The 17,772-nt window shown below is 41.0% G+C and overlaps 1 protein-coding gene across 1 annotated transcript in view; it reads right to left on the reverse strand.

The window, feature by feature from the left end:
- The window catches only part of duox (dual oxidase), a gene marked incomplete at its 3' end in the record, with an annotated part of 95,405 nt that overhangs the window by 14,860 nt on the left and 62,773 nt on the right, over positions 1-17,772 (reverse strand). The window contains exons 18-24 of the mRNA XM_080736220.1: positions 16,625-16,718; positions 14,944-15,116; positions 10,711-10,780; positions 10,041-10,088; positions 8,470-8,648; positions 7,107-7,251; positions 4,706-4,791 (exon numbers count right to left, since the gene is read on the reverse strand). Coding sequence (XP_080592346.1) covers positions 4,706-4,791; positions 7,107-7,251; positions 8,470-8,648; positions 10,041-10,088; positions 10,711-10,780; positions 14,944-15,116; positions 16,625-16,718 — 795 coding nt within the window. The remainder of the gene's footprint in view (positions 1-4,705; positions 4,792-7,106; positions 7,252-8,469; positions 8,649-10,040; positions 10,089-10,710; positions 10,781-14,943; positions 15,117-16,624; positions 16,719-17,772) is intronic.

Consider the following 17,772-nt stretch of genomic DNA (forward strand, 5'->3'; position numbering starts at 1 on the left):
CAAGAAGCAGCTTCTCCTCCATATGTGATACAGTAATGATCTTAGTCTATGGGTACAAGAAGCAGCTTCTCCTCCATATGTGATACAGTAATGATCTTAGTCTATGGGTACAAGAAGCAGTGTCTGATCTTAGTCTATGGGTACAAGAAGCAGCGTCTCCATATGTGATACAGTAATGATCTTAGTCTATGGGTACAAGAAGCAGCTTCTCCTCCATATGTGATACAGTAATGATCTTAGTCTATGGGTACAAGAAGCAGCGTCTCCTCCATATGTGATACAGTAATGATCTTAGTCTATGGGTACAAGAAGCAGCTTCTCCTCCATATGTGATACAGTAATGACCACAGTAATGATCTTAGTCTATGGGTACAAGAAGCAGCTTCTCCTCCATATGTGATACAGTAATGATCTTAGTCTATGGGTACAAGAAGCAGCTTCTCCTCCATATGTGATACAGTATGTCTGATCTTAGTCTATGGGTACAAGAAGCAGCTTCTCCTCCATATGTGATACAGTATGTCTGATCTTAGTCTATGGGTACAAGAAGCAGTGTCTCCTCCATATGTGGTGGCTTCCTGTTATCACAGACATTGAGCAGAATTTTGCCAATGCTTTGCTTTTGGCTTGGGAATTCCTGCCGTCTGCAAACCCCTTATGACTAGTCTGTGGACATGACCAAGGCTTCCAAATATAAACACAAGTAGTTTACAGGTAGTTTACAGTTGTACCCAAGCTGTTCAATCTCATTTTTGAGAAGTTGGTATTTTAGAACCTTAGCAATACCCAGGGGGCAAACCAGCCTTTTTTTAGGAAACCTGCATTTGCCCCGACATACAAAGTTGTCCACCAGAAATATTATCTATGACCCAGTAGGATCACAACCTATATGGACAACCCGGTCAATTTGTACAACAAAGTCCAATATGGCCGCCTTTAAGTCAATATGGCCATGAATAGGGCAACATTTTAAACTGAGGGATATTTCCACGAAACTTCACAGGTTGATCAATGGTATACATATGAACATTTTTTGTATTGCAAGTTTCCATGAAATCCAATATGGCCGCCACAATATGGCCGCCATAATGTAAGGACCCAGAAAATAGGTTTTGCCTCTAACTTCTGAACCAGATGAGCTAGAAACGCAAACTTGGTGTCTATTTCATGGTGTCTGACCATGGGAGACTCAATGGAATAGCTAATTTTATTATTGGGTGTGTCTGGACCTTTATTGTGCATATTTGCAAGATGGTGGACTCCCAAAATAGAGCTTTAACATAATTTCTACCATGATTGTTGACTGCTTTTGCTAAGATTTATGGCACAGAAGGGACTTAAACCTGTATTATTCTTGAGTTTGCATGTTGTCAAAATGGCTGTAAACGAGATATTATATTTCCTGTCTGATTCTACTGTATGTAGTTGTAGCAATGACTTCAGATAAAAATCAGAGACCAAAACAATGTATCTTAGAATTTTTTTTTTAATTAAAAATAAATAAAAAAAGAGAGAGATTATCTCAATGAAATGAATGCAACTGCCTTTTTGGGTCTTTCACACATAGACATGCACATGCTTTCCAACAACTTCAGCTTCAGGGAAATTATAATGAACACATGATTAAAACAGGCTGCATTATAATGCAAATAATTGCTAGTCACTATCACTGTCATGTGTACCTATCCTGCTGCATCTTGTCTCCAGTCCTTGGCAACGACACCCCAAGTAGCATGCAATTCCCTTCTTCGCACATGAACAGTTTTTCTGGCAGCCTTTGATACAGCTACATGATATTGCCTTGTCCATTGTTATAGGCCAGGCTGGCTCTGTAGATGGACAGGGGACTGCCTTCCCATCACTGAGAGACCATCCATATTCAGTGAAGCAAGGGATGTCTGGCTTCGCGATGTGTGCAGTTTTATGTATTATGGCTGCTAGAGCAGCTCTTTTCAGGTGCAGGCCAAAGGCATTTTCTGTAGGTGGCAGCAGCTTCAACAGGGTTGATCGGTTATTTAGGAACTTGTACACTGAGCTTTGCCAGGTCAAAGTCTTCCGAATGGTCAGCTTTTGATGCATATACAGCTATTGTGAGGTCTCTAGCCTGATTCTTGACATCCTCTGAGAGGGAATAAGAGGAATTCTCACCAAACACCTGAAGTGCAGGGAGATCTAGACCCATGCTGGTCTTGAACCATGCCTTCTTTCCAGTGAAAAAGGGATATCTGGTGGTATCTCTGCCACTCAGGCTGTGAATAAAGGGCAGGGCAGTGGACCCAGTCTTAACTTAAGACAGCTGAGCAGGAACACAGGTATGTCCATTCAAAACCTGCAAAAGAATATGAAGTCTCTGCACAATATACAGCTCCTGATCCTCAAGAGTTTTTTGCTGTCTCTGAAAACAAAGCAAACCTTCTAAGATTCCTCTGTGAAGAATGGTGTCAAAATGAGACACTTAAGTCTGCTCTTGGTACAACCCATCTTTACCTGAGTGGAGGATTTAAAGAAGAGATAAGGAGTGTGGTGATCAAGGAGGGGTGTGTTGTTGATGTCCCTGCACTAGAGTCAACACAACAGGAGGCCGACACAAGGGTAATTCTACACACCATCTACAGTGTCCAGGCTCACAAAGTTGACAGAGTTGTCATCCATGCTAATGACACAGACATCATCATCATGTGCCTATATCATGCTGCCACCCACCTCCTAGACCTTCCAGAGCTGTGGGTGAGAACAGAGCAGGATGCATATCTTCCTATCCATCACATGATCTCAGCCCTTGGACTCGCACAGTGTCGTGCCCTGCCCTTTATTCACAGCCTGAGTGGCAGAGATACCACCAGCTATCCCTTTTTCACTGGAAAGAAGGCATGGTTCAAGACCAGCATGGGTCTAGATCTCCCTGCACTTCAGGAGTTTGGTGAAAATTCCTCTTATTCCCTCTCAGAGGATGTCAAGAATCAGGCTAGAGACCTCACAATAGCTGTATATGCATCAAAAGCTGACCATTCGGAGGACTTTGACCTGGCAAAGCTGAGAGTGTACAAGTTCCTAAATAATCGATCAACCTTGTTGAAGCTGCTGCCACCTACAGAAAATGCCTTTGGCCTGCACCTGAAAAGAGCTGCTCTAGCAGCCATAATAGATAAAACCGCACACATCGCGAAGCCTGACATCCCTTGCTTCACTGAATATGGATGGTCTCTCAGTGATGGGAAGGCAGTCCCCTGTCCATCTACAGAGCCAGCCTGGCCTATATCAATGGACAAGGCAATATCATGTAGCTGTATCAAAGGCTGCCAGAAAAACTGTTCATGTGCGAAGAAGGGAATTGCATGCTACTTGGGGTGTCGTTGCCAAGGACTGGAGACAAGATGCAGCAGGATAGGTACACATGACAGTGATAGTGAATAGCAATAATTTGCATTATAATGCAGCCTGTTTTAATCATGTGTTCATTATAATTTCCCTTAAGCTGAAGTTGTTGGAAAGCATGTGCATGTCTATGTGTGAAAGACCCAAAAAGGCAGTTGCATTCATATCATTGAGATAATCTCTCTCTTTTTTTCTTTTTTTATAAATTAAAAAATAATTTCTAAGATACATTGTTTTGGTCTCTGATTTTATCTGAAGTCATTGCTACAACTACATACAGTAGAATCGGACAGGAAATATAATATCTTGTTTACAGCCATTTTGACAACATGCAAACTCAAGAATAATATAGGTATAAGTCCCTTCTGTGCCATAAATCTTAGCAAATGGATTCATATTGCTTGTATTTGCAAAAGCAGTCAACAATCATGGTAGAAATTGTGTTAAAGCTCTATTTCGGGAGTCCACCATCTTGCAAATATGCACAATAAAGGTCCAGACACACCCAATAATAAAATTAGCTATTCCATTGAGTCTCCCATGGTCAGACACCATGAAATAGACACCAAGTTTGCGTTTCTAGCTCATCTGGTTCAGAAGTTAGAGGCATGGGTCCTTACATTATGGCGGCCATATTGTGGCGGCCATATTGGATTTCATGGAAACTTGCAATACAAAAAATGTTCATATGTATACCATTGATCAACCTGTGAAGTTTCGTGGAAATATCCCTCAGTTTAAAATTTTGCCCTATTCACGGCCATATTGGACTTAAAGGCGGCCATATTGGACTTTGTTGTACAAATTGACCGGGTTGTCCATATAGGTTGTGATCCTACTGGGTCATAGATAATATTTCTGGTGGACAACTTTGTATGTCGGGGCAAATGCAGCACACTTTCCTTTGCCCCCTGGGTACAAGGAATGCCTCTTCCAGACTAGAGTCAAACGTACAGCCTACTTCTAAGATGGTGACTTTTCTGCTCTCTTCATCAACAACAAAAACATCTGGTGTGTTGGCTGACAGCATGAACGTGTTAGGAGAAACCTTTGTGTGGGTATAAACTTTAACAGAGGACGGTGGGATGTATGGAAGCATGTTCTTAACCAGTAGGTCAACAATTCTATCATGCCTGGAAATATACATTCCCTTGTATACATGGCAGCCATTCAGAATATGTGACAGTGGTTCTATGGTTGGAATGTTGTTGTGGTGCAGACAATGAGGAGGAAATGTGTTAGGGTACCACTAACCACTGTGTGTGTGTGTGTGTGTGTGTGTGTGTGTGTGTGTGTGTGTGTGTGTGTGTGTGTGTGTGTGTGTGTGTACCTGTCAGGATGATGGCCGATACGGCCATGATGCGGTGGAAGTCGACAGCAGCGTCGAAAGGAATGTAGCGGTTGAGGAAGGTCTCCCTGAACACCAGGATAATGAGGTTACTATGGTTACCATGCACCCTCATATATTATACAACAGTACTTCTGACGAAGCAATGTGATAGGTTGAAATATCTATCTACCCATGGTGATATTGAGCATTACAGAACGGGTCTCATCAAACAAAGGGTCTCATCAAACAAAGAAATCAGCTGTGCTGGTCGCCGGCTGCCGGCTCGCTATCATTGTTTTCATAGGTGAAGCCTCGCTATCATTGTTTTCATAGGTGATGCCTTGTTAGCAGCTACGCTAGCGGTTTCATGTGAAGTTCAGGGACATAGTAGCTAAATGTGACATTACATTTCTATTGAATATCTTTAATAAAATGAAATGAGCTTGACGTCCTCACATCCCACATTCACACACCAACGGTGGCAAAGCTGACACCGGCCGACTTACTGGAGGCAATGTGGGGTTCAACACCGACCCACTCACTGGAGGCAATGTGGGGTTCAACACCGACCCACTCACTGGAGGCAATGTGGGGTTCAGTGTCTTGTCCAAGTGTGGCAGAGAGAGTCGCAGCCCCAGCCTGAAGCCTCAAAAGTCTAGTATCTGCCCTCGTTCCATAGGGATATCCCTTTGGAGTAATGGTTAAGATATTGGACTTGAACCATTACCCATGGATCGTTAGCCGACCTGCTCTACCTCCTGAGCTACAGCCGCCCAAAAATGAATGTGTAAATGATGTACATTGTACAACTATTGTTAGAGCCTATAAATGATGTAGAACTATAGTTAGAACCTGCAGATGGTGATGAGGTTCTATGGTTCTATAGATCTAGTGTCAGAACCTGCAGATGGTGATGAGGTTCTATGGTTCTATAGATCTAGTGTCAGAACCTGCAGATGGTGATGAGGTTCTATAGGTTCTATAGATGTAGAACTGATGAGGTTCTATGGGTTCTATAGATCTAGTGTTAGAACCTGCAGATGGTGATGAGGTTCTATGGGTTCTATAGATCTAGTGTTAGAACCTGCAGATGGTGATGAGGTTCTATAGGTTCTATAGATCTAGTGTTAGAACCTGCAGATGGTGATGAGGTTCTATAGGTTCTATAGATCTAGTGTTAGAACCTGCAGATGGTGATGATGTTCTATAGGTTCTATAGATGTAGAACTATATCTAGAACTTGCAGATGGTGATGAGGTTCTATGGGTTCTATAGATCTAGTGTTAGAACCTGCAGATTGTGATGATGTTCTATAGGTTCTATAGATCTAGAACTATATCTAGAACCTGCAGATGGTGATGAGGTTCTTATGGGTTCTATAGATCTAGTGTTAGAACCTGCAGATGGTGATGAGGTTCTATAGATCTAGTGTTAGAACCTGCAGATGGTGATGAGGTTCTATGGGTTCTATAGATCTAGTGTTAGAACCTGCAGATGGTGATGAGGTTCTATAGGTTCAATAGATCTAGTGTTAGAACCTGCAGATGGTGATGAGGTTCTATAGGTTCTATAGATCTAGTGTTAGAACCTGCATATGGTGATGAGGTTCTATAGGTTCTATAGGTTCTATAGATCTAGTGTTAGAACCTGCAGATGGTGATGATGTTCTATAGGTTCTATAGATCTAGTGTTAGAACCTGCAGATGGTGATGAGGTTCTATAGGTTCTATAGGTTCTATAGATCTAGTGTTAGAACCTGCAGATGGTGATGATGTTCTATAGGTTCTATAGATCTAGTGTTAGAACCTGCAGATGGTGATGAGGTTCTATAGGTTCTATAGATCTAGTGTTAGAACCTGCAGATGGTGATGAGGTTCTATAGGTTCTATAGATCTAGTGTTAGAACCTGCAGATGGTGATGATGTTCTATAGGTTCTATAGATCTAGTGTTAGAACCTGCAGATGGTGATGAGGTTCTGTGGGTTCTATAGATCTAGTGTTAGGACCTGCAGATGGTGATGAGGTTCTATAGGTTCTATAGATCTAGTGTTAGAACCTGCAGATGGTGATGAGGTTCTATAGGTTCTATAGATCTAGTGTTAGAACCTGCAGATGGTGATGAGGTTCTATAGGTTCTATAGATCTAGTGTTAGAACCTGCAGATGGTGATGATGTTCTATAGGTTCTATAGGTTCTATAGGTTCTATAGGTTCTATAGATCTAGTGTTAGAACCTGCAGATGGTGATGAGGTTCTATAGGTTCTATAGATCTAGTGTTAGAACCTGCAGATGGTGATGATGTTCTATAGGTTCTATAGGTTCTATAGGTTATATAGATCTAGTGTTAGAACCTGCAGATGGTGATGAGGTTCTATAGGTTCTATAGATCTAGTGTTAGAACCTGCAGATGGTGATGAGGTTCCGGCAGACGGTCAGCAGCATGTAGGGGAACAGGAAGGACACGGCGGCAGCAGAACCTCTGGACACGATGATACCGACCACCGAGGTCTCTGGAACGCCTGTGGAGTCTGCCTGGAGAGCATAGTCTAGAACACAATACAATACATTAGAATACGATACGATACGATACGATACGATACGATACGATACGATAAATACAACACCACCGATGTCTCTGGAACGCCGGTGGAGTCATAGTCTGGAATAATATACATTATAATAAATTATAATACAATACTTTAGTCTGGAATAATAAAATATATTATAATATATAAATATAAATATACAGACAAAATCTTTAGAAGTAAGAAATAAATTATTGTGGCAGAAATCTGCTAGAACCCATGTGAAAAATGTGGGGCAGAGGGTCTGAATTGGCATCCCGGGAGTGTGTTTGCACAGCCTTTCAGTCTGGCAGGAACAATAAAGATAACTTTATACTTGCTGTTTGACATTTGAAAATAACCAACGAGCATTATGTGCTTGTAGATCTGATATGTTCGGTGAAGAGATTTTGTGTAGATGGAAAAAGAATGTACTAAGATGTTTAGTTGGTTTATCAAAATACAGCCCTCGAGAGTGTAGCTGAACCAGAGAGTAGCTGAACCAGAGTGTAGCTGAAACAGAGTGTAGCTGAACCAGAGTGTAGCTGAAACAGAGTGTAGCTGAACCAGAGTGTAGCTGAAACAGAGTGTAGCTGAACCAGAGTGTAGCTGAACCAGAGTGTAGCTGAACCAGAGTGTAGCTGAAACAGAGTGTAGCTGAACCAGAGTGTAGCTGAACCAGAGTGTAGCTGAACCAGAGTGTAGCTGAAACAGAGTGTAGCTGAACCAGAGAGTAGCTGAACCAGAGTGTAGCTGAAACAGAGTGTAGCTGAACCAGAGTGTAGCTGAAACAGAGTGTAGCTGAACCAGAGTGTAGCTGAACCAGAGTGTAGCTGAAACAGAGTGTAGCTGAACCAGAGTGTAGCTGAACCAGAGTGTAGCTGAACCAGAGTGTAGCTGAAACAGAGTGTAGCTGAACCAGAGTGTAGCTGAACCAGAGTGTAGCTGAACCAGAGTGTAGCTGAAACAGAGTGTAGCTGAACCAGAGTGTAGCTGAACCAGAGTGTAGCTGAACCAGAGTGTAGCTGAAACAGAGTGTAGCTGAACCAGTGTAGCTGAACCAGAGTGTAGCTGAACCAGAGTGTAACTGAAACAGAGTGACTCACGGTAACATCTCTCCACAGTGAAACAGAGTGAAACAGAGTGAAGGTTAGTCTACTCATGGTAACATCTCTCCAGAGTGAAGGTTAGTCTACTCACGGTAACATCTCTCCAGAGCGACTCCAGCGGTGATGCCGTAGACCACGATGAAGCAGGCGATGTGACGGCGGTAGTTTTCTACGAAGCGTTTGAACTGCTGGATCTTCTGCTGCAGCAGGTTATTCTGGTACTGCTCCCTCCTGGCCTTCACGTAGACCCTGGGGGCCTGGAGGCCTGGTCTGGAGGCACACATTACACCATGACATACATGATACATCTGGTACTGTAACGTAGACCCTGGGGGCCTGGAGGCCCGGCCTGGAGGCACACATTACACCATGACATACATGATACATCTGGTACTGTAACGTAGACCCTGGGGGCCTGGAGGCCCGGCCTGGAAACATACATTACACCATTACACTGTACCATTATATACATGATACCATTACATTACCCTGGAGGCCCGGTCTGGAGGCACAGGTACATACATTAGACCTTTATTATACACTGTACCATTATATACATGATAACATTACATTACATCTGGTACTGTAACATAGACCCTGGGGGCCTGGAGGCCCGGTCTGGAGGCACACATTACACCATGACATACATGATACATCTGGTACTGTAATGTAGACCCTGGGGGCCTGGAGGCCCGGTCTGGAGGCACAGGTACATACATTACACCATGATATACACTGTACCATTATATACATGATACATCTGGTACTGTAACGTAGACCCTGGGGGCCTGGAGGCCCGGCCTGGAGGCACACGTTACACCATGACATACATGGGTTAGGGCTAACCCTGGTCTGTGGAGGCACAGGTACATACATTACACCATAATGATACCATTACATTACATCTGGAGGCCTGGTCTAGAAGCACAGGTACATACATTACACCATTATATACATTGTACCATTACATTATATCTTCACGTAGACCCTGGGGGCCTGGAGGCCCGGTCTGTGGAGGCACAGTTATATACATTACACCATTATATACATGATACCATTACATTACATCTGGTAACGTAAACCCTGGGGGCCTGGAGGCCTGGTCTGTGGAGGCACAGTTATATACATTACACCATTATATACATGATACCATTACATTACATCTGGTAACGTAGACCCTGGAGGCCTGGTCTGTGGAGGCACATGTACACACATTACACCATGACATACATTGTACCATTATACAGATCAATCTCAGAAAATTAGAACATTTTGTGAAATTGCACCCAAATCATAACTGACTTCTGAAACTTCCCACTGGACTTCAGGCAACTCTGATTTCAGAAGGCTGACATTTCTTTAATATAAATCTGTGGTATCGTGTAATGTTGCAAAATTCTGAAAAATATGGACATTTGATATTCATGAGCCATGACTATCAAAATTCAACATTTGAGAAAAAAAATAAATAAATAAATAAAAAAGGTTTGGAATAATTCACTGAATGTGCAATGTATCTAGAACACATGAAAGTGTCAAGAAATATATGGAAGTTTCGAGAATATTTACTTTTACAAAATATTCTAATTGTCTGAGATTGATGTGTATTCATTCTAAACTCCTACTACTGCTATGAAGTGAACATTCAGTGATCATTCTTACTTCTTCCCTTGTCTCTTGCGGAGCTCCAGTCCATCCATTCTGTTGATGCTGTGAAGGAATCAGAGAGAGAATAAACCAGTGGTCCGACATTCATACACTTGAACATGGGTCTTCAACAGGGGGTCCGGGACCCCTAGTCCTCAGTGTTACTACAGGGGGGGGGGGGGGGGGGGGGGGGCATCAAATCTTTGTGTGATAGGAACTTGTTCTCTATTTTTTTTATATTAACCACTTGAACCCTATAGCGTCCATATTCTGAGCCAAAAACAGCAGATCGGCTATTTTCGGCAAAGAGGTTTGGTGTAGAGGGGGAAAAGAGCAGACTAAGTACAGAGTGAAAGGTCAAGTTTATTAAGTATTGACGGTTCAAGTGGTTAAATATATGACACAAATCAACACAAATACAAAATACACTGATGATCGTGCTGTCAAACAATGAAACCATATGGAATCTATGAAAAAAGTTGCTGGGGTCCCTGCTTCATCTCTCTCTCAACTAAGGGGTCCCTGCTTCATCTCTCTCTCAACTAAAGGGTCCCTGCTTCATCTCTCTCTCAACTAAGGGGTCCTTGGCCTGAAAACGTTGAAGACCCCTGCAATAGAACATTTATTAAAACCATCAAACATCAAAGAACATTTCTGAATCCTTCCAGTCAGATCAGAGTCTCACCTCTTGTCTGGACAGATGAATGAAACTCTCTGCTCCCGACTGAAACGCTTCTTCTCCTGTTTCTCCATTCCTGCACAGGAGGCACGGAATGGTCAACAAAGGATTTTTTTCTATTGTATTTACCAGATTTTCAGTGGCTTTTGTTCTGTCCACGACCACCGAAAGTCTTTGCTTTCACACAGAGAAGAACAAATACAACCGTGATGATCTGTGTGTAAGTTATGGTCCATAGAAAACACATGATCTGTGTGTAAGTTCTGGTCCATAGAAAACATGATGATCTGTGTGTAAGTTATGGTCCATAGAAAACATGATGATCTGTGTGTAAGTTATGGTCCATAGAAAACATGATGATCTGTGTGTAAGTTATGGTCCATAGAAAACATGATCTATGTATGTGTAAGTTATGGTCCATAGAAAACACATGATCTGTGTGTAAGTTATGGTCCATAGAAAACACATGATCTGTGTGTAAGTTATGGTCCATAGAAAACACATGATCTGTGTGTAAGTTATGGTCCATAGAAAACACATGATCTGTGTGTAAGTTATGATCCATAGAAAACATGATGATCTGTGTGTAAGTTATGGTCCATAGAAAACATGATGATCTGTGTGTAAGTTATGGTCCATAGAAAACATGATGATCTGTGTGTAAGTTATGGTCCATAGAAAACATGATCTATGTATGTGTAAGTTATGGTCCATAGAAAACACATGATCTGTGTGTAAGTTATGGTCCATAGAAAACACATGATCTGTGTGTAAGTTATGGTCCATAGAAAACTCATGATCTGTGTGTAAGTTATGATCCATAGAAAACACATGATCTGTGTGTAAGTTATGATCCATAGAAAACATGATGATCTGTGTGTAAGTTATGGTCCATAGAAAACATGATGATCTGTGTGTAAGTTATGGTCCATAGAAAACATGATGATCTGTGTGTAAGTTATGGTCCATAGAAAACATGATCTGTGTGTAAGTTATGATCCATAGAAAACACATGATCTGTGTGTAAGTTATGGTCCATAGAAAACATGATGATCTGTGTGTAAGTTATGGTCCATAGAAAACACATGATCTGTGTGTAAGTTATGGTCCATAGAAAACATGATGATCTGTGTGTAAGTTATGGTCCATAGAAAACATGATCTGTGTGTAAGTTATGATCCATAGAAAACATGATGATCTGTGTGTAAGTTATGGTCCATAGAAAACGTGATATGTGTGTAAGTTATGGTCCATAGAAAACATGATGATCTGTGTGTAAGTTATGGTCCATAGAAAACATGATGATCTGTGTGTAAGTTATGTTCCATAGAAAACATGATGATCTGTGTGTAAGTTATGGTCCATAGAAAACACATGATCTGTGTGTAAGTTATGATCCATAGAAAACACATGATCTGTGTGTAAGTTATGATCCATAGAAAACACATGATCTGTGTGTAAGTTATGGTCCATAGAAAACACATGATCTGTGTGTAAGTTATGATCCATAGAAAACATGATGATCTGTGTGTAAGTTATGATCCATAGAAAACACATTATCTGTGTGTAAGTTATGGTCCATAGAAAACACATGATCTGTGTGTAAGTTATGGTCCATAGAAAACACATGATCTGTGTGTAAGTTATGATCCATAGAAAACACATGATCTGTCTGTAAGTTATGGTCCATAGAAAACATGATCTGTGTGTAAGTTATGATCCATAGAAAACATGATCTGTGTGTAAGTTATGGTCCATAGAAAACATGATCTGTGTGTAAGTTATGGTCCATAGAAAACATGATGATCTGTGTGTAAGTTATGGTCCGTAGAAAACATGATGATCTGTGTGTAAGTTATGGTCCATAGAAAACATGATGATCTGTGTGTAAGTTATGGTCCATAGAAAACATGATGATCTGTGTGTAAGTTATGGTCCATAGAAAACATGATGATCTGTGTGTAAGTTATGGTCCATAGAAAACACATGATCTGTGTGTGTAAGTTATGGTCCATAGAAAACATGATCTGTGTGTAAGTTATGGTCCATAGAAAACATGATCTGTGTATAAGTTATGATCCATAGAAAACATGATCTGATGATCCATAGAAAACATTATATGTGTGTAAGTTATGATCCATAGAAAACATGATCTGTGTGTAAGTTATGATCCATAGAAAACATGATCTGTGTGTAAGTTATGGTCCATAGAAAACACATGATCTGTGTGTAAGTTATGGTCCATAGAAAACACATGATCTGTGTGTAAGTTATGATCCATAGAAAACACATGATCTGTCTGTAAGTTATGGTCCATAGAAAACATGATCTGTGTGTAAGTTATGATCCATAGAAAACATGATCTGTGTGTAAGTTATGGTCCATAGAAAACATGATCTGTGTGTAAGTTATGGTCCATAGAAAACATGATGATCTGTGTGTAAGTTATGGTCCGTAGAAAACATGATGATCTGTGTGTAAGTTATGGTCCATAGAAAACATGATGATCTGTGTGTAAGTTATGGTCCATAGAAAACATGATGATCTGTGTGTAAGTTATGGTCCATAGAAAACATGATGATCTGTGTGTAAGTTATGGTCCATAGAAAACACATGATCTGTGTGTAAGTTATGGTCCATAGAAAACACATGATCTGTGTGTGTAAGTTATGGTCCATAGAAAACATGATCTGTGTGTAAGTTATGGTCCATAGAAAACATGATCTGTGTATAAGTTATGATCCATAGAAAACATGATCTGATGATCCATAGAAAACATTATATGTGTGTAAGTTATGATCCATAGAAAACATGATCTGTGTGTAAGTTATGATCCATAGAAAACATGATCTGTGTGTAAGTTATGGTCCATAGAAAACACATGACCTGTGTGTAAGTTGTGGTCCATAGGAAACATGATGATCTGTGTGTAAGTTATGATCCATAGAAAACATGATCTGTGTGTAAGTTATGGTCCATAGAAAACACATGATCTGTGTGTAAGTTATGGTCCATAGAAAACATGATGATCTGTGTGTAAGTTATGGTCCATAGAAAACATGATCTGTGTGTAAGTTAAGGTCCATAGAAAACATGATCTGTGTGTAAGTTATGGTCCATAGAAAACATGATGATCTGTGTGTAAGTTATGGTCCATAGAAAACATGATCTGTGTGTAAGTTATGGTCCATAGAAAACATGATGATCCGTGTGTAAGTTATGGTCCATAGAAAACATGATCTGTGTGTAAGTTATGGTCCATAGAAAACATGATCTGTGTGTAAGTTATGGTCCATAGAAAACACATGATCTGTGTGTAAGTTATGGTCCATAGAAAACACATGATCTGTGTGTAAGTTATGATCCATAGAAAACATGATGATCTGTGTGTAAGTTATGGTCCATATAAAACATGATGATCTGTGTGTAAGTTATGGTCCATAGAAAACATGATGATCTGTGTGTAAGTTATGGTCCATAGAAAACATGATGATCTGTGTGTAAGTTATGGTCCATAGAAAACATGATGATCTGTGTGTAAGTTATGGTCCATAGAAAACAGGCTGTTTTGACCAAACCGGTGACATGGGAAAATAATTTGAGATAAACTGTATCCATGTTTCTGCCGCCATGATGAATACAATGCAATGGGAGTTGGAAGTCTGTGGATGGAGGATTACGCAAGGAATCATGGGAAAGGTAGTTTTGCTCTTATTGAAAGGACAGTGGGCTGACAGGGAACAGAGAGAGACCGATGGGGAGTGACACATGTAGACAGAAAGGTAGACGCCTAGCGACGCTCTGGGGCGCGGGTTCGCAGACTCGTCGACCAGTCACTTCTAGGGGTGTAACGATACATTTTAACAGCAATACGATACACGGTTAACGATACGATACATGGACGATATAGGTTCATTCATGGCATTACGATACGATTCCATTCAATGATTTAAAATCCATATAGTAACTATTTAGCAAAGACATTAAATCTGTGTGAAACGTGTACAAAATCTGTTATTATGGAAGTAAACGCACATTGACATGAACCCAGAGATTACACACATTTATCGATAGACCAAGAGTAGCTATATGGAAAGGAAAGGTAATTAAACCGTAACAAAACGATTAGATACAGATTACCGCATTTTAAGACGATACGATACAAAGCCAAAACGGTAGGATGTTCTGCACGTGGTTTCAGTGAACTGCAGAGAGGAGGTTTTCAGGACCGTCTCTTACCTTTGACGTTGAGCTGTGCAAACTGCAGCTGGTTGTCATGGTGACACAGCAGCTGGTGGAAGTCCTCCCAGGTGATGGGATCCTTGTTGCTGAAACCTGAGGTCTGAAGCATGGCCTGGATGCCCTCTTCTGTCTGGGTCTGGGAAAGACCTCCACTGATGTCTATGAAGGACCTGCACACACACACACACACACACACACACACACACACACACACACACACACACACACACACACACACACACACACACACACACACACACACACACACACACACACACACACACACTACTGTCAAGTTATGATGTGTGGGTAACGAGAAGAGTAGGTTTACTGTACTGGCTGTGCCTTCACCGATGGTTCAATACCGTGTAACGACCAAACCTCTCCTGCAACCTCTCTCATGTGTGCTTGTAGATCGGCTGTTTTCACTAGTTTTGTGCGACAGTCTTGTATGATGAAGCAGGGCTTTGCTTTACCAAAAGATGTACACATTTGAAACTTGGAGATACGAGGTTTCTGCCCAACAGTGACGATATATTAGTGATTATGTTGCGAGGAAAACGCAACTATTTGAGATCATTTTGGTTAGAACTGACTGAAAATAACTTTGTACTTCAAGTTTAAAATGATACTAAATGTTTTTTCAAGTGTCCAAATAAATTCCAAATATTATCAAATGATCTCGCGGCACCCCTGGACTGCCGTCACGGCACCCCAGGGTGCCCCGTCACCCACTTTGAAAACCCCTGCTGTATGTAACTGTGTGTAAACACATGAAACAAGGCATCAAACCTGAGCATTCTGCAGAACTCCTGCTGTATGTAACTGTGTGTAAACACATGAAATAAAGCATCAAACCTGAGCATTCTGCAGAACCCCTGCTGTATGTAACTGTGTGTAAACACATGAATTAAGGCATCAAACCTGAGCATTCTGCAGAACCCCTGCTGTATGTAACTGTGTGTAAACACATGAAATAAGGCATCAAACCTGAGCATTCTGCAGAACCCCTGCTGTATGTAACTGTGTGTAAACACATGAAATAAAGCATCAAACCTGAGCATTCTGCAGAACCCCTGCTGTATGTAACTGTGTGTAAACACATGAATTAAGGCATCAAACCTGAGCATTCTGCAGAACTCCTGCTGAATGTAACTGTGTGTAAACACATGAAATAAGGCATCAAACCTGAGCATTCTGCAGAACCCCTGCTGTATGTAACTGTGTGTAAACACATGAAATAAAGCATCAAACCTGAGCATTCTGCAGAACCCCTGCTGTATGTAACTGTGTGTAAACACATGAATTAAGGCATCAAACCTGAGCATTCTGCAGAACTCCTGCTGTATGTAACTGTGTGTAAACACATGAAATAAGGCATCAAACCTGAGCATTCTGCAGAACCCCTGCTGTATGTAACTGTGTGTAAACACATGAAATAAGGCATCAAACCTGAGCATTCTGCAGAACCCCTGCTGTATGTAACTGTGTGTAAACACATGAAAAGGCATCAAACCTGAGCATTCTGCAGAACCCCTGCTGTATGTAACTGTGTGTAACTGTGTGTAAACACATGAAATAAAGCATCAAACCTGAGCATTCTGCAGAACTCCTGCTGTATGTAACTGTGTGTAACTGTGTGTAACTGTGTGTAAACACATGAAATAAGGCATCAAACCTGAGCATTCTGCAGAACTCCACTTTAGTCAGGAAACCTCGTCCTCCGATGTCATGCATGGAGAACATCAGCCTGGACTTGTCTTCAGGAGAGCCTGGAAAACATGGAACACATCAGTATGGACTGGACTTCTCTTCAGAAGAACCTGGAAAACATGGAATACATCAGTATGGACTGGACTTCTCTTCAGGAGAACCTGGAAAACATGGAACACATCAGTATGGACTGGACTTGTCTTCAGAAGAACCTGGAAAACATGGAACACATCAGTATGGACTGGACTTGTCTTCAGAAGAGCCGGTGGAAATAAGAAACACAATGTAGCTTTTATATTTCATTATTAAAGCACTGAAGACAGGGACCCCCACTGCATGTTGTATAGATGAGATAAGCTCACGTGTTGTGAGCTTGTAGATCTGCTATTATAGAATTAGATCAACATGTTGTATAGATGAGATAAGCTCACGTGTTGTGAGCTTGTAGATCTGCTATTATAGAATTAGATCAACAAATAATGGGGATGGGACTATAAATGGAATTAGACCTACAAATAGTGTGGATGGGCTGGTGATGGAATTAGATCTACAAACCACGAGGATGGGATTGTCTATTGAATTAGCTCGACCAATAATGAGGATGGGACTGTCTATGTGTTTGTGTGTTATGTTTGAGAAGCTCTGCCCTAGGACCCCCTGGTAGTAACGCTGAGGGACCCCCGTGGGGTCAAGGACCACAGTTGAGGACCTCTCATTACTAGGGGTGTAACGATACATTTTAATAGCGATTCGATACATATCACGATACATGGTTGACGATACGATACATGGACGATATTGGTTCATTCATGGCGATACGATACGATTCGATTTAATGATTTAAAATCGTAATAGTTACTATTTAGCAAAGAAAATAAATCTGTGTGAAAGGTGTGGATAGTGCAGGTTTTTAAGGGAAACATGTATTATTATGGATATAAATAAGTAAACACAGTGATTATCTACCAAATACATGGACATTGTATATTGACAAACCTGCACCTTGACATGAACCCAGAGATTACACACATTTATTGATAGACCAGTGTAGCTATATAGCTGTTTATTTCGATATACTTCGATTTTTTAAGTTAAAAATGATATTTCGATGCA

The sequence above is a fragment of the Nannobrachium achirus genome (genome assembly GCF_963921795.1).
Source record: "Nannobrachium achirus genome assembly, chromosome: 11".
Taxonomy (NCBI): Eukaryota; Metazoa; Chordata; class Actinopteri; order Myctophiformes; family Myctophidae; genus Nannobrachium; species Nannobrachium achirus.